Source organism: Solea solea, chromosome 14, assembly GCF_958295425.1.
Source record: "Solea solea chromosome 14, fSolSol10.1, whole genome shotgun sequence".
NCBI classification, from domain to species: Eukaryota; Metazoa; Chordata; class Actinopteri; order Pleuronectiformes; family Soleidae; genus Solea; species Solea solea.
Window position 1 is genome coordinate 8,550,591 of NC_081147.1, and position 24,620 is coordinate 8,575,210.

The 24,620-nt window shown below is 39.8% G+C and overlaps 3 protein-coding genes across 3 annotated transcripts; 1 reads left to right on the forward strand and 2 right to left on the reverse strand.

Annotated features, from left to right (window-relative positions):
- Positions 1-763: 763 nt before the first annotated feature.
- faf2 (Fas associated factor family member 2) lies at positions 764-11,419 on the reverse strand. Its single transcript, XM_058650432.1, has 11 exons — positions 11,262-11,419; positions 10,286-10,354; positions 9,550-9,684; positions 9,243-9,319; positions 9,025-9,163; positions 8,812-8,897; positions 7,649-7,740; positions 7,113-7,290; positions 6,242-6,413; positions 4,999-5,142; positions 764-2,370 (listed from the first exon to the last, which is right to left on the reverse strand). Exons 1-11 carry the CDS (start codon positions 11,322-11,324, stop codon positions 2,188-2,190), a joined length of 1,338 nt encoding a protein of 445 aa, XP_058506415.1. The 5' UTR covers positions 11,325-11,419; the 3' UTR covers positions 764-2,187.
- Positions 11,420-13,327: 1,908 nt separating this feature from the next.
- Positions 13,328-16,304, reverse strand: pin4 (protein (peptidylprolyl cis/trans isomerase) NIMA-interacting, 4 (parvulin)). Its single transcript, XM_058650126.1, has 4 exons — positions 16,136-16,304; positions 15,920-15,987; positions 14,674-14,793; positions 13,328-13,597 (listed from the first exon to the last, which is right to left on the reverse strand). The coding sequence occupies exons 1-4, from the start codon at positions 16,170-16,172 to the stop codon at positions 13,439-13,441; spliced, it is 384 nt and encodes a 127-aa protein (XP_058506109.1). The 5' UTR covers positions 16,173-16,304; the 3' UTR covers positions 13,328-13,438.
- Positions 16,305-18,600: 2,296 nt separating this feature from the next.
- nek12 (NIMA-related kinase 12) lies at positions 18,601-22,135 on the forward strand. The gene is made up of 2 exons (XM_058650228.1): positions 18,601-19,748; positions 20,809-22,135. Exons 1-2 carry the CDS (start codon positions 18,686-18,688, stop codon positions 20,988-20,990), a joined length of 1,245 nt encoding a protein of 414 aa, XP_058506211.1. The 5' UTR covers positions 18,601-18,685; the 3' UTR covers positions 20,991-22,135.
- Positions 22,136-24,620: the final 2,485 nt, after the last annotated feature.

Genomic DNA, 24,620 nt, shown 5'->3' on the forward strand with positions numbered 1-24,620 from the left:
CAGTTCTAATTTTTTTATCAACAGAATAATTCCTTTCCCTAAATTGTATTATTTTGCCATCACTATTTTTATATTGTTCTGTACATTTCTTAAGAGTTGATTATTTAGGTTTTTTCAAAACTTAAATACATTTTATACAGTTAAAAACCACAAATAACATGTTGGTTTTTGAAAAGAAAACAAGTCAATATGTGGATGAATGTTTTTTGAGGGAAATAGTGATGATAAATTGCAGTTCAGGATGAACGTAAGACATTTGACAGGGTAAATCATGAGAAATGATTTCAGAGGTTTGGTTGCTGGGTGTGCATAAAAAGACATGATTAAATTATGGTTTAGGAACACATAAAACATGCAGGTTCAATGAGACAATGTTTTTTTTGTTTTTCATGTGAATAATGGGGTTAGACAAAGAGGAATTTAGTCCCACATTTTATTAAATGTGCATATGGATGACCTATCAAAAACATTTCTTTTTTGTAAAACTGCTTTAATTGTTGTAAACTCTGATGTCAGTCGTCATGTATGCAGACAATGACATGGTTACTTTCAGTCTTTACGGTGCTGGGCTGCAGCAGTTACTAAAAGTTGTGCTCATCCCAGTACGCTTAAGACTATAACGTCAAATACAACGCCAAAAAAAACAAACTTAATGTCATAACAGTGAGAAGCAGGAATTGTGTGTGTGTGTGTGTGTGTGTCACTCCTCTCATAACCTGCAAGGAAATAGAATACCTCCGACATTTCATCAGTGATGAACGAATGATGGCAGAAATATTTATTGACAACGTTGAAAACTTTATGCTCAGGCTAATATGCTGTTACGGGAATTTTGATGTGCTCTGTCAATGTTAAATGTTGTTTTTTTTTACACACCTATGGCCACAGCACATCTTTGGGTGCAGTTTCAAGAAAAAGCAGGATGAAGAAACTCATGCTGGCTCACAATGATGCGGCTTGCTTCAGGTTCCCAGACGGCAGAGTGCCAGTCAACTCATTGTGTCCACTAGTGTCCCCTTCATGTGAGGTACCTCTGAAAGGTTTCAACAGTTGTATGCGTCGCCTGGACGGGCCCGAAAACTGCGTCGTGGAGGCTTTAACCAGAGGAAGAGCTGTTTTCTTGAACTCATCCAGGCTCAGAAAACACTGGTGAGATAAAGACTCCTGACGTCACGTAATCCCGTCATGCAACAGTCGGAATCAAAACAACGCCATTTTGGCAGGAACCCGAGCTAGGGCAACTCGTCTCTTCACCAGCTGTGTTAATTAACATTGAAAACGGTGGATAGCTGTTGTGTTTAACAAAAACAGCCAGGTACAAGCAAAGGGGAGCATTTCACTGGATCACCAACGATCCTGAGAGAAGACAGAGAAGACGGAGTGATGGGAAAAGACTCTCCATGTGAAGTGATCACTTCATACTTAACAATTACTACTCATTTTACATGTTTCTATTGCAACATATAAGCATTCTGTGGAGTGGGACGGGGACGGGGGGGTATAAGAAAGGTGGAGAGGTCGGAACACAGCGGGGCTGGAATAATGTCCTCTCCCACCGTCTCCATATTATTCCAAGAGTCAGCAATATTCAGTCTATCAAGTTATGCAACATATTTTTGTGGATTTTAGGGTGTACAGCTTGAAACCAACACAGGTTATCCATTTTAATAGAAGCTTTTCCTGCCACCATGGCGGTGTGAACATGTGACGTCCCGGGCTCTATATGAATTATGGTTAACTTATGTGATATATATATTTTTTTTAATAGATCATACTCATCTCCAATTTCATTTATTCCATATTTTATCATCTGTGGACCCTCTTTTTGAGTCTTCAATAAAACTTTAATTGAATTAATAATGACAGACAAGAATTAACTGGTAACTTGTACAAACAATGGAAAACACACATTTTCCTCCACAGGAATACAAAGATCAAGGAGTTCAAGGAAAGACTTCAAGAAATACTTATTTGATAAAATCCAAGACTTTCCAGGCTACTGGGAACCCTGTTAACAACCAAACGAGGACAGGATGCAGGGTGGTTTAGATATTTCCAGGTCATTTTATATCAATGATCCTCTTTTGAATAATGGCCATTTGACAAAAGTAAAATGAAAAAAAGAAGAAGGGAGTGGGTGGACATCAAAGGAATATGCGTTTCCATGTAGAGGAGGTATGTCATCGATTAATCATCCGTAAGGTCCTGAACAAAAAGGACCTCGGAGCGGCTGAGTCCTGCCTCTTTCAGACTGGGGGGGTTGGGCTGCTCTTCGGTTGGAAGGCAGGGCAAGACTCGGCGAGGGAAGTTTGTGACTATCTGAAACTTCTCTGGGGTTTCTTTCAGAGAGAACAGGAAGTCATATATTACCTGTAAAAGGAAAAAAAAACAAACAGGCAGATGAGTAGTCTACTAATTACTCGTAAAAGCAATAAGACCCCAATTCTATTTTATGTGGAGGACTGACTACACCACAGGTGTCAAACTCTCGGCTTGTGGGCCACGTGCGGCCCCCAACTTAAACGTCCGTCTTTGACATTTACAGTTCTGTATCAATACAAACACCTTTATTTTTAAATTATGTGAAATGCACTATATGGACAAAAGTATTGGGACGCCTGACCATAACAACAGGGACTGTAATGACATACTTCTGTACCCACTCCATAGTACTTCAATATGGAATAGGTGTCCCTTTTATAGATCTAACGGATTCCACACTTCTTTTAAGACTTCCCAGAAGATTTTGAAGTGTTTCTATGTGAATTTGTGTCCATTCATTCTGCAGAGTATTTATGAGGTCAGGCACTGTTGTTGGACGAGAAGACCTGGCTCCTAATCTCTGCTCCAGTTCATCCCAAAGGTGATCAGTTGAGGTCATGGCTCTCTGGGGGCCAGTGAAGCTCTTCCAAACCAAAACTCATTTAACCATGTCTTTAAAGTCCTTGCTTTGACCGTTGCTAAGGTGTGGACAAATACTTTTGTCCATATAGTTTATAGTCAGAGATCATAATTGCCACACCATGATGGTATAGCTCACATCACTCCCACCCCTACAGAACAGTTATAATAATATTTTTGCACTTGACTGGTTCATAACTGAGCAGATTTTTATGATCATGTGGCCTCCAGGACGTTTGAGTTTGAGACCCCTGGACAACGTGTTACAACCAGGATTATAGTCTGACCAATAGATTTGCAGTTTGATAATTGTATCCCTTGTAATTTGTCAGTGAACAACAATAAAAGATCTCATGTGGGAGTCGTGCACCTCCTGATATAAAGTCTGAGGGTTCTCTTTCTGCCTTCTATGATGTCTTCAGTCACATCAGTGTAGTTGACCAAGGGGAGCACACATCACTCTGCACATGCAAAAGTAATGAATGTAAACAAACAAAATGGTGAAGCAAAAGAGTAGTGATGAAGTGATGCTGCAAGATGGAACTATAAGCCTGATCAAAGTTCATTTTTAGGATTTTCTGAACATGACACTGCAAGTATCATGTAGTCCAATTAGGATGTCATTGTTTGTTTATAGTCTTCTTTCTGGGTGTCGTCTAGTCAAGCCCAATGGCCCCGTCTCTCTTCTTGGTCAAGTTGAGGGCCGCGGTTTTATCTGTCAAGTCTAGGGCTGGGTATCAAAATGAAATACTTTTGTGGACTTCCTCTATATCACCTAATAGTAATAATATAATGTAATAAAATAATAATAATACCTAATAATATGGGCCACACGGTGGTGTAGTGGTTAGCACTCTCGCCTTGCAGCGAGAAGACCCGGGTTCGAGCCCCGGTTGGAACAAGGGCCTTTCTGCATGGAGTTTGCATGTTCTCCCCGTGTGTCCGGGTACTCCGGCTTCCTCCCACAGTCCAAAAACATTCACTCCAAATTGACCATAGGAGTGAGTGTGAGAGTGAATGGTTGTTTGTCTCTATCTGTGTGTGGCCCTGCGATGGACTGGCGAACTGTCCAGGGTGTACCCCGCCTATCGCCCGATGTAGCTGAGATTGGCACAGCCCCCCCCGCGACCCTCTGGTTGAGGATAAAGCGGTAGATGATGACTGACTGACCTAATAATATAATGTGTTGTTATACCATGTCAACATTAATCATGCAGCTTTAAAGTCAAACATTTAGCTTACTGGCTGCTGTTGATCGAGTTCATAACAGTGCTCATGACCGGCTGTCTGGAGGCATACAGGAAGTTACAAACAGAGATGGGGCTCATTCCCCAAAGAAGAGAAGAAAGACGACTTAACATCAGTGTTGTGTTTTGAGAGGCTGATGGTGGTTAACCCGACTGTAACCATCAGTGCTGAAAGGATTTGGCATGCGTACTTCTTATTACCGAAAAACAGCTAGACGTTTGCGATATATATAAAATTCTACTATGGACTGGCGATCTGTCCAGGGTGTGACCCCGCCTTTCACCCCATGTCAGCTGAGATTGGCATAGCACCCCACATGACCCTCATATGGAGGATAAAGCAAAAGAAGACAGATGGATACCAGAAAGCAGAGAAATAGAGTTTTGCACCCATATACTTGTCATTACGGCAGCCCTCGGGACTTCCGTGGAACCGTCCAATCACAGACAAGATTCACCAGCGCGTTACACGTTTGTGACGTTAGCTTCTCAGTACCATCATTTCTAAATGGCCGAATAACTGCCAGATATCCAAAGTGAAAGTTATCTTGGAAAAAGGGGCAGAAACACTCATTGAACATTTTGACAATTCTATAGCCATAAAATCTAAATAAATCCAGCAGTATTTGTTCTGTAGTTGCGTAATCCGACGCAGTGACCATCATAAACAGACAATAAGATCATCTTGGCATTAGATATACAAACTACAAGTCGCGCATGCGAGTTCCAGCACACAACTAACACTTTTATATGATGTGGTGTTTGGTGTTCTTGTACATGGATTCAAATTTTAATTCAATTCATTTCTATGACAAATTGTAGTTGGTGTGGGGACAGCTGTGCTACTCACCGTCAGAGACTGCCCAAAGAGGAATCGTCTCTCTACTCGTGCATTACTGGGCAGCTTAAACACTATTTTGACACTCTCCGGGTCGTCTGCAGGCGGCTCAGCAGGAAGACATTCTGACTTCCTCTCCTTCTCCTCTTCCAGTGTCTGGAGTCACAAAACAAAGTAGATGAAAATAAATGAGTAAAAAAATTAAATGTTGTCTTATGTATAAACTGTAGGGCTGTAATCAACCAAAGAAATTCTTGGTCGACTGAAGCCCTAAAACTTTTACTCAAAATCGACTAGTCGGGGGGGTGGGGATGACCGCTCTGAAAGCGTTTTGCATCACGTGCATTTGCGCAATATCATGATTTCCGAAAATATACTATTCTATACTACATTGATATCAGCACGATATCAACTGTTGAGGAATATTTAGATGATTGTCTCTGTGCATGTCCTCGCACAGAGCGACACTGAACATAGGAGCTCTGCGGGCGAGTGCGCCTGCAGTTATAAAACGAATCAATGATTATTAGACTAAAACATTGAAATATGCCAATTCTGATATGTTCATGTACTCGTAACATGGACAGCGCAACATAACAAAAACAAAGACAAGCTAGCTTACCGTTTTTATATGATATGCCATGTTTGTAGTCGAGCTGTGATATGCAAACTGATGTTGGCAAACTTTGCATTTGACTTTTTTTTTTTTTTTTTTTTTTTTTAAATCGCCATCTATTTTTGTAAAATGCTGCCACACTGTGATGTCTTTGACATGGATGTTAGAGGAGGACTGACTGCTGCCTAAAATGAAACGCTCAAAATTAAATAAAACCACCGGACGTTCTTTAATCTTTCTGTCTCCTGTGGGTTGGGCTAATCCAAAATACTGAAAACAAGGGGGGTGCTCCTGAAAACACCCCCATTAGCACTTGGTACATTCCTCCAGATGAAATCAAATTAACTATAGACTGTATGAAATTAACACAGCAAAAAGTCGACTTATCAGAATTTGAGTCGAACCAGAACGTATCGACTCATTACATTACATGTCATTTAGCAGACGCTTTTATCCAAAGCGTCTTACAATGGAATTGAGTACAATCAGCCAGGGGTGGAGTCGAACTTGCGACCATGATAAGGTACCGGTCTTAACCACTGAGCCACTCCACCCCCGACTCATGAATCGAGCAGTCGACCGGGACTTTACAGCCCTAATAAACTGGCATTGAAAATATTAATGGAAAACGAAACTTACTCTTCGTCTTCGTTCCTCAGCAAGAGCACTCTGTCGGACCTTCTCCTCCTCTTGCCTGCGCTGCTCCTGCTCCTCCCTTTTCTTTCGGTCTTTCTCCTGGTCTGCACGGAGGGAGGCCAGATAGGCCTCGTCCTGCTGCTGCCTTAGTACTTGAGTCTGGTTCCTCTCCTCCCTGATTAAAAAAAACCCGCAGTTAATACCTGCACATTACTTACTTATTCTAGTACACGAGTGGGATGTTTTGAGTCTTAACTTGACAATGTATATGGAGAGTTGGCTATCTTTAAGGACCGTACAATTACGGCTTTCAGGGTAACCACAAAAATAAAATAACCCAATAGGGACGAGAGCACAAGCCACCACAAGTGCAAGACATCACCTCATATGCGGCTGCTTCAGATAGAGGCAACGGCCACTGCAACAGTGGCAAAACAGGTACCGGTTCCCTTTAGTGACAAGTTGACTTGCTGCAACAACGTATCGTCACTTCCTCTTTCATTGGTGTTGTGCTGTGTCGCTCAGTGTTCTCCACAACTTGACTAGTTTTGTTTTGATAACTGCTGTGACTATCTGGACATACAGCTGTTTGGTTTCATTCGTCACAGCCCTCTTCGTCTTTCAGTGACACTCTCACTAACTCACTGTGTTAACCTAAACATACAGTGGTTATCCTAAATTAGCTTAGCAGTGATGGCTACTCGCTCTCCCTCCCAGTCTCCTTTCAGCCACTCTACAAAAAGACTGACATTTTAAAACCAATTTTTTAGAAATTTTAGAAAAATTAATTAAACAGAGCCATGTTTGAACTTGGTTTCAGAGCACACCTCTAAATGTCTGAGAGGAATCTCATGTATTCACAGGTTTCTCGTACCGTTCAAGGAGTTCTGACGTCAGATATGTTTGGTTGGCTTCCATGATAAAGGTGAGCTGATTGATGAGGTCCTCTGGCTGAATCACACCCTCCAGTCTTCCCACCACTGTCATCTTACGGTCCTTCAGCATTATCATGGCCAGGAATGGATAGGTGTTTTCCCGCAATGCTTGGGACACTGACGCACACACAATCGAACATTTTAAAGTCAAATATCACCCAGACACACTCAAAACAAACCACATCCCAGTTAAACATCATGGTAGCTAACATGCAAAGACTTTCTGTTAAAACTGCCAAAGTATTGAGTTTTCTACTGACACTTCAAAAGCTAGTAATACAAACCATATCTCTTCACCTTTCATTATGTTATTAGGGCAACAAAAAGTTCTAAATCTGACACTTCTATGAATATGTCCCCCGACATGTCTGATTGCACAGTTTCTCAGAACAACCCTCTTTACAGAAACAGCTGATAAATGATAACGGAATGTTATACATGTATAAAGCAATAACAAGTAATAATATTCCCATACCTCTGTAGCCCTCAGGCTTGTTGGTTGAGCATGCCCAAAAGAGCATTCGTGTGTTGAGGAACGTTATGACTTCTTCTGTACATAACGTGGAGCTATGAAGTAACACATGAGCAGCATTACACAATTTGGCATTTGGAATATCCACAAATACACAAATATAACACATACAAAAACAACATGTTTGTACATAAATCCCAAGAAACAATGATGCAGCAAGATCTTCAAGATTTGAATTAGCTGGAAGCAGGAAGCTGTACTTCAACTAATACAGTCACTGTCATAAGGTATAGTGGGATACCATACAAGTGCCCTCTGCTGGATCTTAAGTGGTACTACTTCAAATGGTCTATGATAGAGCACCATTAATTTTGAAGTTACTTACAGTTTGAATGTGAACTTTACACCCCACGTTTGAAATAATATATTACTAATAAAAAGTGACAGCCGTACCAGAGACTGTATATGAAGTGTGGATGTAGCCTTCCAGTTTGGAATTTGGAAGTAGCAGTTAGCCACCAGGGGGTGACTCGGCTGTTGCAAAAATAATTCATTTTGAATGGAATTTATGCGAAAATTGAGCTAGCAATGTTGCCTCACTGCAAGAAGATCACTGGTTTGAATCCTGATTAGATCAAGGGCCTTTCTGTGTGGAATTTGCATGTTCTCCCTTTCCTCCAGGTACGCTAATTTCCCATGCGCCTTTTTTGACATTTTCTTTTCTGCATCTCACACACATTTGAGTCTTAAAGAGTCTTTGAAACAAGTTGGTGATTAAAGATTAAAGGTCGATTATCAACATCCACATTATCGCCAGGCAACTATTTTGGCCTTAAGGCAGCAAATGTGGGTTTTGTCTGTGATGGAAAATGTTTTAAGGCACTAGCAACAGCTAGAGCCAAATGTTAGTAACATTTTCAACAAGATAAATCCAACAAGATTGGATAGTTTAGATTAGAAGAAAAAAAAATAAAAATCAAGTATTGCCTGGTATTTAGTTGGTTAGAAAAATTGGCCCTAGGCCAAACTAACTTACTGGCCCCTGGTGTAGACTTGAGTGTTTTGACCAGTTTTAAAACAAACAAGTAACTGGACAAAACAGACAATTGGAAATAAAAACATATTCTGATGACTGGCACGACAGGTAGAAAAAAAAAAATTTTTACCAGCAAAACTCATTCGTGTCTTGATGATCATCTCCATGTAGGTACACTAATAGGTAGCGAAGCTCCCGTTTGGCATCATTCAGTGCCTATGTGTGTCACACAAAACAAAAGCAAATTCACATGCTGCAGTTATACCTTGTAAGACTAGACTTGATTCATGCCATAAAAATATGTTCCACAGGGTATTTTAAACTGCACTGTCTCTGAACTTACCTGGCTATATGTTCCCTGGTAAAATACAGGGTGTGCCCGACCATACCTCTCCTCAAAACTTTGAATAAAGGACACAACATCTCCAACAGGGTCTGTGACACGAGCACGAGGGTCTGGCCTGATGAACCTCAGGGCAAACCTAGGAGAAAGACATTGTGATGATCAATAAACTTCCTTTATCCTGCAGCTAAGTGTTTAAACCAATGTGCATGACTTACCTGAATATGTCCAGCAGTGTGTAATATGTAAATCTGAATGGTAGCATTATCAAGTAGTAACTCCATCCTAGTAACCCCTGAAAAGAAGAGCCAATATAGATCAATACATCAAAATATGAGGGCTTTACAATGCTTTTTGTGCAAAAAAGGAAACAAAAAATTGTTGCAAATTCTGACTCCGCTGTCATTTTAATTAATAAAAAAATAGATGACTCAGGGGAAAAGAGAGTCAATTAGACCAAACAGTATGTATGAGTATAATATTTTGTGAGGCTATCCTAAAGCACTGATGTGAATGCAGACCTACCCTAGGCTGTGGCCTTGACACGATGTAACTATATACTCTATGGTCTGCTGTATTGACCTGTAATGGTCTGGATGGTGGCGGGTTAAATACACTGGGAACTCCTTCCTGCTCATTCAGTCGGTCTTGTACTGCGGCCTGAGAAGAAGAAAACAAAAGTGGACATAGCTTGACATTAGACTTGTTTATGGATAAAAAACGACAAATGCCTGTTAAACAGAAAAACATTACACAAATCTGATGCAAAACATTCAATAAAAAATAATGTGTTCTGTCCTTCAGTGTATTAACATTGTATTAATAATATATTGAACCTTCATTGTAATGATATTCAAGAAAATGATCCGACAATATATGCTGTTTTTGCCTTACTGCCCAGTCCAATGTTCCCATATGACAAACAAGCTGCTGACTGTCCGGGTGATACGCATAAAGGAGAGTCTTCAGAGGATTCAGTCTAGGGGAGGTGACTGTCTTGATACATGATGCAGGACATTTACTAGACATCGGGTGTCTCCTGCTGTTCTCTCACATGTTCACTTGCAATTGTTTTGCACAAAGCAGCATATTGAATCATACTACATGCTTACTGTACCGCTTGGTGAAAATGGGGCTATAGTTATTATTTAGAGATTACACCAAGGAGATGACAGAACACACACCGAATAATTTCCAGGGTGACTTCTGCAGACATTTGTGCAAACACACACACACAGGATTTGAAATGCATTTAATTTACCTCTATGTTCCAATTATGCTGCTCTAATGTTCGTCGACATTGGTCCATGGACTCCAACCCAGTTAGGTCCTGTAAATCATGAAAAGTCAGAATAATTTTTTTATCTGCTCAGTGGTCAGAGCTTCCTCCAGCAGCTCATGTGATGCTGCTGACTTGCACAAATATCCTCATTAAAAAAATAATCACATATGCTTAAATTAAATAATTCATGCATATTAACCAACCATGTTGTTGTTTCAAATTCAAACCTCAATATAAAAACTAGACCTGCAATCAAGTATGATGGAAGCAGTTTCACTTTAGTTTTTGAATCTGAACGAAAATAATTGAACTCCCATCACTGCTGTCGGCCTTCAAGCCTCAATAAACAAACAAACACTACTAGTTCAGTCAGGATACGTTAGGTTAGCTAACTCCAAAATACAAAGTGGTTTGACGGCCGGTTTAACAAGTGTAGACACTCAGGAGCCGCAAACATTTTTAGGCACAGGGTGAGGAATGAATCGTACTGAACATGGCTACTAACAGTAGTATCGTTTCTGAAAAAGTGACAGCTCGACCATGACTGCTGTGCTAATGTTAACTCATCAACTGTTACAGGGAGCTTCATTAACGTTAGCCAAGTTGACGTGAAGTCCACAATAATTAGAAAACTACGCCATAAGTAATATTGGTGTATACATGAATGCCATATGTGCACGAGTGGAAAATAAACACAAACAACGCTACATTAGAACACCCTTGGCCCTAGAAGTCCGGTAATATGTTAGCATTATCGGCTAATGCTAACGTTAGCAGTGACTCCAACTGACGGGTAAAGCTAGGTGGCTGGGGTAACGTTACCGAAGTTGACTGAGCAAAAAGCTCTTTAGCACGCATATATTATGTTGTTTACGTCCATTTAGAATCGATACGAACGTATTAGCATATAAGGTTTGAATAGGACACATGTTAGTTGTGTACTTGTGCTGCCTACCTGAAACTGGAGGAGTTTTTCGGTCTGCGCCTGGGATAATTCTGGATCCTCTGGCGCCGCCATCTTACCTCGCCAATCACCTACCAAGTCGTAACAACGTCAGCTGCCTTTTCCCTTTGCAGACAGTGCTGTCACAGCCTCGGCGGACTGGCGTCACCTAGTGGTGTGGACGTAACCACGTCGCTTAAAGAGGACATAAAGAGGAAATAATGGCAGACAAACATGTAGTTCGGTGGAGTGTATGACAGAAGATACACGTACATTTTGACTTTTATTAAAATCAGTGGCTTTGACCTATAATTTATTGAGTTAAAGGCGTCCAGTCTAGCATAGGGACGGAATGGGACTAATTTCCATCCCTGGATTTGTAAATACGAAATAACCCTGGACTCTCTACAATATTGTTATTAATTAGTATTTTATCGAAATGTGCAATTTGACACAATCACACAAGTAAACCAACTAATAATAATAATAGCTGCCATTCCCTCTGTAAACAGTGCCTGAGTTTTACTTTTCCATCAGTAGTCCTATGACACTCAATTGCACCTGCATTTGCAAAGCAATTAGTAAAGCACTGACAAATCTAACATGGGAATATGTATGAAACAATTAAGATGTATAAAATAAAATACAGTTTATGATATATTATAGCATATATTCATGTCATCATATTCCCTTTAAATTGTGGATGTAGAATATTTATTATAATACTACTGTGCTATTATGGATTTTTAAAAGCATGTGGGTACAAATACTGGGGATGTACACTGAAAAAAAAGTGAAGCATATGATATACAATTTAAATGTTTTTTTAAATCTCATAATTATGATTTACTTTGTCATTATAACCATCACAATTATGGCTTGCCATGGGAGTGTATTACCAAGGGAAGGAGTGTATTCCAAGGGAAGTTTCATGTCTTGAAAATTCCAAACATGCATTACTTTTTCCCAATAATCTTTCCGTCAAGTCAGTTTTATTCCTATTAGCTCAACTTTATTAAATCCTACCTGCCCACCTTAGAGTTAGGGGTTCATGGCTTGTGCTTTGTAGTGATAGTTCATCATCCTCTGTGTGAGGGGCCGCTGCTGCTGCTGCTGAGGGGCTTTATCATCGTGTATCAGTGCTTGTTGTATCATATTTCCAACATATATACACATCAGGCTATATTACAGATTGACTGATTTGACTTTATCAACTTGAATGGGGATTTGCACATTACGCTATATGTATGTTGTGCACCTTTATGAAAGACATACAATGAGCATTAATTAGGCACTGTATATATGCAATGTATAATTTTGATAATAAAATGACCCATGATGTCTTTAGAGATTAATGAAACGTGTTAAACTGAAATACTGGTTTCACTAAAAAACAATGGTACAGCCTGTTTATTTACAATATAAATTTGATATATTTTTTGGATTATTTACAGCCTGTGAATCATTTTTAGGTTGTGGGAAAAGAGTAAAAGTGTAGTGCCTTGGAGACATGTCTTTCAGTTCCGTAAACTATTGGCAACCTCGAGTCTCTGGGGAGGAGAGGAAGACAATTTCCAACAATTTTCTGAATCTCACTTGTACTGTGTGGTTTTGTTTGGCACTGAAATGCTTGTTTTTTTTACATTAGGTATTGTCATGTTTTACAACTTATATGATTTTACCACATGCTATATTTTGTGTAAATGTAATTGCTGTTTTAAAACACTCTGTCACATTGTTAATAGTGCTCTGTAACTTTGCTTTGTGTGAGTCATCTTTCTAAATACCAGTTTTATCTACTTTATTTTTCTCTTATCTTTTATTGACCAAATAAAAAAGATTTCTTTTACTTACATTATCTCTTAACTTATTCATGACACACCATTCATAGTAATGGGACCACTTCCCTTTCATAAAGAGTAAAGCAGAAGTCAGGAGTGACGCAAACAACTATTCCACACCCACATATTTTCTACAACAAATGCTATTAATGGGCCAATTTGTTTACGTTTTTGAAAGATGGGAAACCCCTGGGGATGATGTGGGTGTACGAAAAGAGGAAGAGAAACCTAACAGTGTTACACTCTGAATTGTGTTTTTATTCTTTATCAACACAGAATATAAATCAAAAAAATGTTCATCAATTTGACAAAAATGTAAAGTGTAAAATATTGCTGTGCATTGTCACATCACTTTTTCCCCTCAACCATAATGATGTGGTACCCAAACTTAGTCTTGACGGGAGGGTCTGTGTAGACTGGTTTATCCATGGCACTGATGGGTAGGGCAAATGCTGCATCCTGGAAAGGTCCGACCATTGATCCTCGCGTCATCCAACCCAGATCACCCTGTCACAGATACAACACTTAGTCACAGTATGCTCCTAATATGGGCACGAGTGAGAAAAAAGTGACACGACATGAGCAACAAAGATGCAACTGTACTAAAAATAGCCGGAATTTCATCAAAGTTTCCTGTAGCCCGAGAATGCATCAGCGTAGGTGTTGAGATAGCTAGAGATAGATAACCTGTGAGTTATTCATCAATCTGACATTTGTTGTTGTTACCCATGTTAGCTGTATGACTGTATTGTACATTATTTAGCATCTTCAATATCTATACCATAATTATAACCACCAGTTTAAGTGTTCATTTTTGACATGTGGTTACAAATAGTCAGTGTCTTACATCAAGCTGATTGTACTTTGTGCATTCCCTGTACATGACAAAGGCATATACATACTCACGGTAAAAACGGTTTTGGGCTATTAACATAAGGCTCACTTAAACTAATCTATGCCAACTTAAGCCTACAATATCTGCCACTTTCTCTCACCAATAGACAGGAAACCTAAGTTTTTAATCATTTTGTAAACAGCTCACTCTCTGCACCAAAGTCCATTGAGAGAACCAGCAATTTTGTAAGTGACACACATTTAGCAAACAAGGCAAGACCAGCAGCTCCTGCGTCCCTGTGTGCTAAAAGGCTGTTTCTCTATAGACTTTGGTATAGAAGAGTAAGTAGTTGTACAAACTTCTGTTTCCTGTCAGAAAAGGCTGAGAAGATGATAAAATTGAGCTAACATAGATTTATAGCTAACATTTATTTATTATTTTTTGTTAAGTGGCTAACATGTTTTCCTGATGTCCTTATTTGTACTTCTCTGCACAGAGGGCACACAGAGTGCAGTCAGTTGTACGGAAGATGCGTCATATGTGTCAATTCCTCAAACAACCACACACATAAATAAACTGGCAATCACTTTTAAATGTTCTTAGTTTAGAAAAGCACATGTAAGATCGTGTCTCAATTCAGATGCTGCAAAACAATAATAAATGGAATGCAGCCCATGTGCTGGGATTTTCCTCCTACAAATATCACGTCATGGCATAAACAGATATTAGACAAGCAACATGTTCTTACTCCTTGTCTAGCTTTGTCTTCACTGTATTGTGTTGCTACTTCACTGAAACGGACTCCCGCCTTCAGTTTCTCCATTGCTTCCATGCATTTCCCATGTTTTTCACAGAGGATGTGTCGAACCTGCAGGGAACCACAGACGATTAGAAATCGAGAAATAAACCCCAGATGTGATGCAAACTACAGCTCTTTAGTATCTGTTGTTTTGCTTTTGGTTTACAGCATAAATATAAAATGCATATAATAAAAGTAAAACCACAAAAGTCAGAACATTTAACAAAACATAATCATAAAATTCTATCAGACACTAGATAAAACCTTTGAGATGTGGTAGAGGAGCAGATAAAAAAACTTCTACCATCAACCAAATTCATTGAAACATATTTTTTGTTTAGGGGTAAAACATTTAAACTAAATATGATTACTCACATTGTATTGGTATATGTTTTATTATTTGTTCTCAGTTATGGCCATAACTATTTTGATCAATACTGATACCATAGATCATAGACAAAATGTTACCAAATCCTTTGAATCTATACTCCATCTTCTTGTCACTGTATTCTGCACCAAAATACCTAAGCAAATTCTTTGTTTGTAAATGTTTTAATGTCAACATTATGTGTTTACTGTGTAACATTTTTGGTCATGGATAAATGTGAACATGGGTCTAGGACGTTTTACTGAATCTCTAGGGGCCTCAAATCATGGTCACCCCCTGCTGCTCACAATTTATAAATGTAAATTACTATTATTTACAAACACTTTTCAATGATTATCCATTGCTCTATTTAATATTTTCAAGAGATGACACACTGTGAATATTCACTCTAAATGGACTTTATTAATGCAGTGTGTTGATGTGTGTATGACACATACTGATACTTTCCTAATAGATAAATGGCTGTGAGTCAGTGGTCAAGCATGTCATCCTCCGACCAGAGGGCTAGTGGTTTGATTCCTAGTGTCTTTGTGTTGTTGTGTCCCATAATGAAAACTTCAAATGTATATTATGTACTTGTGTTGATTTATTATTCATTATTGATTATGTTTATGTAATAAACTATTTTTCATTTAGTCTGAGCATATCTGTTATTATTGGCATGGTGAAAAAATAGTCATAGTTTAGTAATAAAAAACAGTAGGATGTACATTGTTGTAACAGTGTGCTGCTGTGGGAGGAGGAGGAGAAGGAGGGCAGTATTCGTTTACGACAACAACATGACAACATACAGACATTAGCTGTTACCTTCACAGCAGTGCCTCCCTTTGGTGTCTTATCTTTCTTGTCGGCGTCTGCACTTCCTGAAGCAGCTCCTACACGGTGTCATTAATAACACAACAACAACAACAACAACAACACACAGTGACGTTAACACATGCTATTGTACAGAAACATACAGCTGAGCTGAGCTAAAAACACACGACACGCACTACAAACTGTTCACAGCTAATGACCACTCACCTTTACCTCCTTTCCCACCTTTACCCTTTGGTGGCATTTTATACTACGTCAAACTGAATTCGAAAAGATATTCTTTTTTAACAAATTCTTTAACAAATACGAGAAAACACATCCACTCATTTACTGTTTTGCTTCACATGCGTAGAGGAAGCAACAGCTCTTCTTCTTCTGCCTACTATTGGCAGAGTACAGCCAGTTGAAGTGTACACCGCCACCTAGTGTTATTATTGCGTTATTACTACATAACTGCAGTCCAGACCAGGGGTCTCCAACCTTCTTTTTTAACATTTTTCCTTTATTTATAATTTTCATAAAATGTTGATGTCCACAACTCACATTTTGCAATGAACATAACAAAAATAGTATCTTATTCAGCTCCCTGTGCATATTGTATTCCTGTATGCATTTATTTCTCGTATATGTCACACACTATTGAATTAAAATATTAATGCTGTCAAAACAGAACAATGCATTCACAAATACACCAACATTTTGTCTTATTCACTTTTCATTGTGTTATTATCTGCCCACATGTTACTGTGTCATTTCACAAGAGTATCCATATGTACAGCTGTATGTATGATGTATTCTGGGTATTTCCATTTAGTGAGCAGACTGGTTGGAGATCCCTGTTCAGACGATTGCTCACTTAAATATGGTAACGTTGATGTACAAAGAAAGACGAAAGAAAGAAGATCAAAGGATAGATATGATCTAGTATTCTGGACCAGTTGCATGCTGCCTGATTGATTTTTTGTTAATACCTGTAAAGACACCATGACAATAATCTAGTTTGCTGAAAATGAAAGCACAAACATGTTTTTTTGTGTCTAGTTTGGACAGAAAACCAGTGATCCTTGCAATGTTCTTCAGGCAGTAATAGGCAGACTTAGACTTAGTAATAGCTTCTAAGTGGTTGTTGAAATTCAGGTCTGAGACAATAATTACACCAAGATGCTTTTAATGACGTGGAGTCAAGGTGAGCACTGACCTTTGACCATTTTTGGGGCCAAAAACAATCACTTCTGTCTAGTCTGCATTGACCTGGAGAAAGTTATGGCACATCGGTTTGATGAATACACTTACTCAGTGGCATTCATTGACTGTAGTCATACTCATGTGATGGCACTGAAATAAGTCATCTGCATAGGTGTGATACGAGACGTCATATTTTCTTATCTGAGCTGGTGGCAGCATGTAGATGTTGATAGATAGATGTTAAAAACAGTTTGAATTACTATCTTGCAGTGGTTCAACTTGAGGTACTGCTGTGGAGTCTCGTGACTGATAAGCTTGGAGATAAATGAAGCAGCATCAGCATATGAAACCACAGCAGAGTCATCTGAAGCCTCATCATCACTCTCTTCTCATATATGTGAGGATGTCAGTCAGACAAGATGATTCATCAATTATAACACATAGGCTATATCTTGTTAGTATGGCCGTGCACAGATGGACCATTGGCCCCCCTGATCTTGTCATTTTCCAGGATTACATGTTTTGTAATGCGACCTCAGTTCTCAGTTAAAAGTGGGTGATAATGCCCACAATATTTCATTTGAGTAGAACAACAGTAGTTTTTATAGAGGGAAATGAGTAGACCTGTTAAACATCTGCATACGTGTATGGTTATTGAAATGTATGTGTATGTTTCCATTGTATTTTGTCAATGATTAATCATAATGGTTCCCTTTTTACTCAAGCCCCTGTCCCTTAAATGTCTGCACACACCACTGCTTATAGGGAAAGTGTATACTATACACTTTATACCACCTTATATTCAGAGGTGGGTAGTAACATGCTACATTTACTCCGTTACAGATACTTGAGTAACATTTTGGATAAATTATAATTTGAGGGGTAGTTTTATTGCAACATACTTTTACTTTTACTTGAGTATATATTTAAAGAAAGAACAGTACTTTTACGCCATTCCATTTGGCTAAGTGACAGTACATTGCTGTTTTGTATTATGTTGTGTGCCATATGTGTTGCTCTGAATATTTCTAAAATAAATCCGGAGAAACTCAGTACTTGTACTCTTGAGTACTACTTGAGTAGTCTTTTCACTGCACACTTTTTTTTACTCTTACTCGAGTAATTATGTTCATGAGTACTTTTACTTCTACTTGAGTAATTATTATCTTGATGTCACAGTACTTTTACTTTATATTTTTTTATTTTTTGGCTACTCTACCCACCTCTGCTTATATTGTATAATATGTGTATTGTATGTACACATGTTTGCACCATTTTCTAATGTATTTACCTTGGAATTGGATGCCAAACTTCACTGACAATAACACTGGATCTAATCTAATCTAGTTTAAAATGCTGAAGGAAATGACTGAGTCTGTGACACGAGCAGATCAGGTTTTGTTCGCATTTTACAGTTCCTCGGCGGTATGACCAGGCGGTTACCATGACAGTCGACACAAACAATCCCGTCTGTTGCCTTCCTGTGTTGTAACCCCCACCGCCAAGGACAGACCTCTACATTGGTCTGGCTTTTCAAAACGACCCCCGGTGGTCGTCAGCGCGGGAGCAAACATGGACAAGTACGAGCAGGTGACGTGTTTGGGTCGCGGAGGAGCAGCGGACGTGTTCCTGATGCGGCACGTGGAGCGGAAGAGCCTGCACGCGGTGAAGAGGGTGAAGGTTAAGGGCGCGAGGACAGCGACCTCCTCACAGAGCGCAGTGCTTCTGCACGAGGCTGAGATCATCAGGAGGCTGGAGCACCGTCACATAGTGACATGCAGCGATGCATTTGTCAGCCCGGAAGACGGATTCATTTACATCGTGATGACCTACTGTGATGGTGGCACGCTAGATGACAAAGTCAAACAGAGGGAAACAGGGGAGCTTTTCTCAGAGGACACTGTGATGGGCTGGTTTGTGCAGGTGGCGATGGCTTTAAATTACATACACACACTTAAAATACTACACAGGGACATCAAAACCTCAAATGTGCTGCTAACGAAGCAAGGCGAGGTCAAACTGGGGGACTTTGGGATTTCCAGAGTACTGAGCAACACGACTGACATGGCATCCACGTGTGTTGGGACACCCAGCTACCTGAGTCCTGAGCTTTGTCAGGATCTGCCCTACAGCTCCAAGTCTGATATGTGGGCCCTCGGCTGTCTGCTTTATGAGATCTGTGCCCTAAGGCCTCCGTTCACGGCCTCAAACCTCCTGAGTCTGTTATACAAGATCACCAAAGGAGAGTACGAGCCCGTGCCTAACGTGTACTCAGACGAAATCAACTCCTCCATCAAAATGATGCTCTGCCTCAACCCAGAAAACAGGCCCAGTGCTGCCTGTATACTAAGCAGTCCCTACATGCAGGCTCACATAGAGAGTGTCACTGTCAGTGCTCCTGTGATTCAGCCTGAGGGAAACACCTGTGACTTCAGTGTAGAAGGAAACTCCTCACACAACCTCAGTGTCAGTGACGAGGAGAAGGATTGTGGTGCTTTGTGTCGTGGAGGACAAACCCACTGTGACGCCGTGTGCCACTATCCCGAGGACTTTGACGAGGACGAGAGTTTGTCCTCTTTAGAAGACAGCAGTGGACACTCAGGCTCTCCCAGGAGAAGCAGTTCTCAGTCCACTGGTAATGTAGTGCTTCAAACATGACATCAAACAAGGGTTACTTGATCCTTTGCTTAGATTAAAGGGATAGTTAAGTTATTTTGAAGTGTGGATGATGTATAGTGACACATTATTAAAAGTGTTATATTAACCGTAGCTCAACTATGCCACTCAGTTGCACTACTGTCCTGTGCCAATCTCATCTGACATAGGGCGATAAGCAGGGTACACCCTGGACAGTTCGCCAGTCCATCGCATCGCAGGGCCACATTCACACCTATGGTCAATTTAGAGTGACCAATGTACCTAATTTCTACTCATCATATTTATTATAATTATATAATTGAATAAATTAGTGAAATACACAATACAAAAATTATATTTTAAAAAAGTCACTTAAATTAATATTTCCAGGCGATTTCATTGTTTCTAACACACACATATTCATTAAACATCAACAAGAAATAAACCAGGGATTATCTTACTTTAAAGCATCCATCCATCCTTCCATCTTCTACTGGAGGGTCTCAGCTGACATATAGGGCGATAGGTTGGGTACAACCTGGACAGATTGCCAGTCCATCACAGGGAGGGACATGTAGAGACAAACAACCATCTGCCTGGACTGTGGGAGGAAACCAGAGAACCCGGAGAAAACCCACGCACACACGGGGAGAACATGAAACTCCATGCAGAAAGGCTCTTTTAAACATATACTATAATGATAATAATAATAATTATTATAATGATAAAAATAAAAATAATAATAATATATATAATATCCATCATAAACTGTAAATATTTTAGTTGAGTGTATTTGCAGTGTTGTGTTACTCTCATTTGAGAAGCACAAACATCTCATAAGAACATATGAGCTCAGAGAAACAACCTGTGTGCAACTTAAAATAACCAAGATATTCTTTTTTAAGTCATATTACCCAAAGAAGTAGTCTCCCCCCTCACTAAAGACCTCAGAGAAAATGAGCGAAGTTGTTATTATTCTTGGCAATTGCTGAGCATGTTCTTCCTCTCTCTCTCCCTCTCTCCCTCTCTCTCTCCCTCTCTCTCTCTCACTCCTACAGCATCTCCTGATGTTCCTGAACAAGTTGACTACCCTGATGACTTTGAGGAAGCTGAGGAGAAGGAAGATGATGAGGATGAAGCAGACTTTGTCCACGATGAAGGAGTGGAGGAGTTTCAGCTCTGTGATGCTGGAGGAGTGACAGTGACACTGAAAGGCCTGAAAGCACCTTTCCAACCTTAGGAGCCCGACATCACTGTTGGACCACGGTCAGACATGAGGAGACTGAAGGAGATAAAACAGTGAACTGTGAAGTGCAAGTGCTTATGTGCATTTTAACTGCTCAGTGATGTAGAGATAAACAAAAAATGTCACTTTATAGATTGGAATCACTATTTCATATAAAATGTTACTGTGTGACTACCAGGGGACTTGTCTTATCTATTATATATCAGTGTAATTATATAAATCATAGTCTCTCTCTCTTTTTTTGTCTAATCTTATGCATTCGGAATTAATCATTTCTATGATTTTATCTTTGGATGAAAAGCAGAAAGAAGCAAAAACATGCCTGTGGTTATGTCCTCAAAGGAAATATGTGGCATTTGCAGCTTGCCACAAAGATAAGGAATGCGTTATATAGATTTATTTAAATTCCCCTCTCACAAGTATAACACAGATGATGAATATATATACATATATAATATAAAAGTGTCAGTTTCCCTGCCACGCAAATGCAAACGTAAAAAAAAACAAACTGGTTCTATGTCTTTGGCTGTGGATATGAGCGTGTGAGTGTAGCAGATTTGATCTGTGCAGTAACTTTAACACACTGTTCCAGTCTCATTTCAGTATCAGTAAATAACGTTTTCTACACTGTCTGAATATTTCCTACTTTTTACTCACGCTTAATGAACAAAATGATGTTGGCTTCATATGCTACATTTTTCTGTCTGTTTTATTGTTTGGACGTTGCAAACATCCTCTGTCATTGTAATGTACCGTATATTAAGAAACTTAAAGTTGACAGAATAATTATTTATTCGCCACAGCGGATCATCTGCCTCCGTCCTGCCCACTCGCTTGTGTCCTCTTTGGTTCCCCAACTGTCCTCATGTCCTCTGAACCTTCCCTGTGGTTTTCATCTTTTCCTCCTGCCCTGCAGCTCCATCTTCAACCTCCTTTGTCCACTATAATCACTTTCCCAATTCAGCATGTGCATCTCAACCTGGACTCTTTTACTTTGTCTCCAAACCGTTCAACCTGAGCAAGAGAACAGTCTACGTTACATACCTTTAGTTAATTATTCGTGAGGCAAATGTTTGTAATTCTTGCCACAAACATACACACAACACCTGAGTTATCAGAATGAATGAGATCTGAATTGTTCTCCTTCTCACACGGATGACAGGAGAAACATTTATTAAATGTTTTATGATTGCAGACCTATGTTTAGTGAGTGATTCTCCTTATCTCTGTCCCCCCCCACCCACTACACAGTATCTATAATAACTGATAACTAAGAGAAAGTGACTCATCTAAGGGTAAAATACAAGACTGAAACTTCACAAGAGTGAACTTTTGCATGACTTTTTAATTTGCTTCCTCATGTCCCATGCTTTCGCTTGTCATGTGTGTATGTCTCTACTGATAAAGATCTATCTTTTCTCTATAGAGGGATATATATATATATATATATATATATATATATGTATATATATTAGCTGCACATCCTGTAAACCTTCCTCTTGTCAGTATCCGTTCTTTCTCGAGAAAGCTTTAATGAAATACACTTTTTTTTCTTCACATTTTCTGTTTAAATTCCAGATTTGCACCACACTTCAGATAATGCATCTTCTACCACTTTGTTATCCACATTAGGGTCGCGAGGGGGCGCTGGTGCCAATCCCAGCTGGACAGGTCACCAGTCCATCACAGCGGCCACATCGAGACAAACGAGCATTCACTCTCACTCTCTCACTCACTCTCACACCTATGGTCAATTTAGAGTGTCCAATTTGCCTAATCCCCAAATCTGTATGTTTTTGGACTGTGGCAGGAAACCAGAGAACCCACACTCCATGCATAAAGGCCTCATAAAGAGTGCTAACTAATCCACCAACTGTGTTGCTCTGAGAACCAAACCAGAAACAAGTAGAGTAGAACACAGAAATCATATATAATACATATCGAACCCCCTTTACCAGACCTTAGACACATGCAGTAGGGAGCCACTTTATTGTTCTGAACCAGAGCATTTCACTTTGATGATCAATTTCATTTCATTTGGGATTTTTAACTCAAGATAGTAAATGGTCTGTATTTATATAGCACGTTTTCTACTCTTGACACTGCTTTACACTACAGTTTTGTCATTCACCCATTCACTCACACATTCATACAGCACATCTAAGTGCAGCACATTTTTCCATCACACATCTTTTATACCCATTCAAATGCTGCCGGCACAGCCATCAGGAGCAACGTGGGGTTAAGTGTCTTGCCCGAGGACACATCGGCATGTAGACTAGCAGAGATGGGAATCAAACCAAAATAAGGACAATGGAGCTCTGGATGTCACATGACTCAGCTCAACTGGTGTATTTTCACCGGCTCTACTCGCCACGTACTAGTTTTAGTACCTGCTCCGGTGAGGTTCTAAGCATGCTGAGTAGGTATGCGATGATTGGTCAGACTGCCGGCCACTGATTGGCCAGAGTGCCGTCACAGGAAGAGACGTCTCACACACAAATCAAGCCGAACAGTGCCGAACTGTAGATCAGTTAAAACTACTTAATAATCCTAAAACGTGGGTTATTCTCCAACAACTACCAGGGAAATCTCTATATTTAACAGAGGAGTCTGGTGAATTTTGGAAAAGCGAGCGGTATCACAGACCCTGCTGCTGTAGTCTGTGGAGTAGGAGTCTGTGCTCTGGAGACATCTGACACAGAAATCAAGCCAAACTGTAGATCAGTTAAAACTACTTAATGATCCTAAACACATGGGTTAATCGCCAGGGGAAATGCCTAAAATCTAAATGTTTAACAGAGGAGTCTGGTCCTCGACCGGCATCACACTGCCGCTGTGTTTCAGTCCAGTGACTGCGTCAGACGGAGTCTGTGCTACTGATTCTAACTGATTCTAGTGCTTTGATTCAGTTACACTGAAGTCACTAGTCACTCATACATGTGTGTGTGTGTGTGTGTGTGTGTGTGTTTGTGTCCTGTGTAAGACAAAGTCACCGCAGTTTCATGTAGCCGTGCAATGATGACTCCGCCCATGTTGAGTAGGTACTTTTTGTAGTGGAAATGCAACCTAAACCGTGCCGAGGCGAGGCGAGTAGAGCCACTGGAAATACGCCATTTGTTGACATTGCCACGTTGGCAGGAAATTCAATTCAAATCAGTAAAGTTCACACTTTAAATCCTTTTTTGAAAGTGGGTGCATTTTCACACACACACACACACACACATTTCCATGGTTTCCATGACTTCAGAGGACGTTACATTGACTTGCATTAATTTTCTGGAGACTTACTCTAGCCTACTGGCCTAACCATAACCTAATCCTAACCACGTAACATGTCATTTATGCTCCGGGGAATTTGATGCACACACATACACGCACACTCCCACCCGGTTTCCATGACTTCAGAGGATATTGCATTGACTTACATTCACTTCCTGAAGACTTACTCTAATCTTAAAGATCATTACTACTGGCCTAATCCTGACCCTGACCCTAACCTTAAAACACGTCTTCACCTTAAAATGTAGTCATTTATGTTATGGGGACTTGCTTTTTGTCCCCATAAGGAAGACAAGTCCCCATAATGGTCCCCCACAACGTTAGTAATACCTGTACACACAT

Coding starts and splice junctions, on each gene's coding strand:
- faf2 (XM_058650432.1), bottom strand. CDS start 11,324: ATGGCGGCGCCAGAGGATCCAGAATTATCCCAGGCGCAGACCGAAAAA. Junction 9,685..10,285: donor AGCATAATTGGAACATAGAG/GTAAATTAAATG, acceptor TCTTCTTCTCAG/GCCGCAGTACAAGACCGACT. Junction 2,371..4,998: donor TCTTTGGGCAGTCTCTGACG/GTGAGTAGCACA, acceptor TTCCTTTTACAG/GTAATATATGACTTCCTGTT.
- pin4 (XM_058650126.1), bottom strand. CDS start 16,172: ATGCCACCAAAGGGTAAAGGTGGGAAAGGAGGTAAAG. Junction 15,988..16,135: donor AGGTGGGAAAGGAGGTAAAG/GTGAGTGGTCAT, acceptor GACACCGTGTAG/GAGCTGCTTCAGGAAGTGCA. Junction 13,598..14,673: donor AAGACAAAGCTAGACAAGGA/GTAAGAACATGT, acceptor TATCTGTGACAG/GGTGATCTGGGTTGGATGAC.
- nek12 (XM_058650228.1), top strand. CDS start 18,686: ATGGACAAGTACGAGCAGGTGACGTGTTTGGGTCGCGGAGGAGCAGCG. Junction 19,749..20,808: donor AAGCAGTTCTCAGTCCACTG/GTAATGTAGTGC, acceptor TCACTCCTACAG/CATCTCCTGATGTTCCTGAA.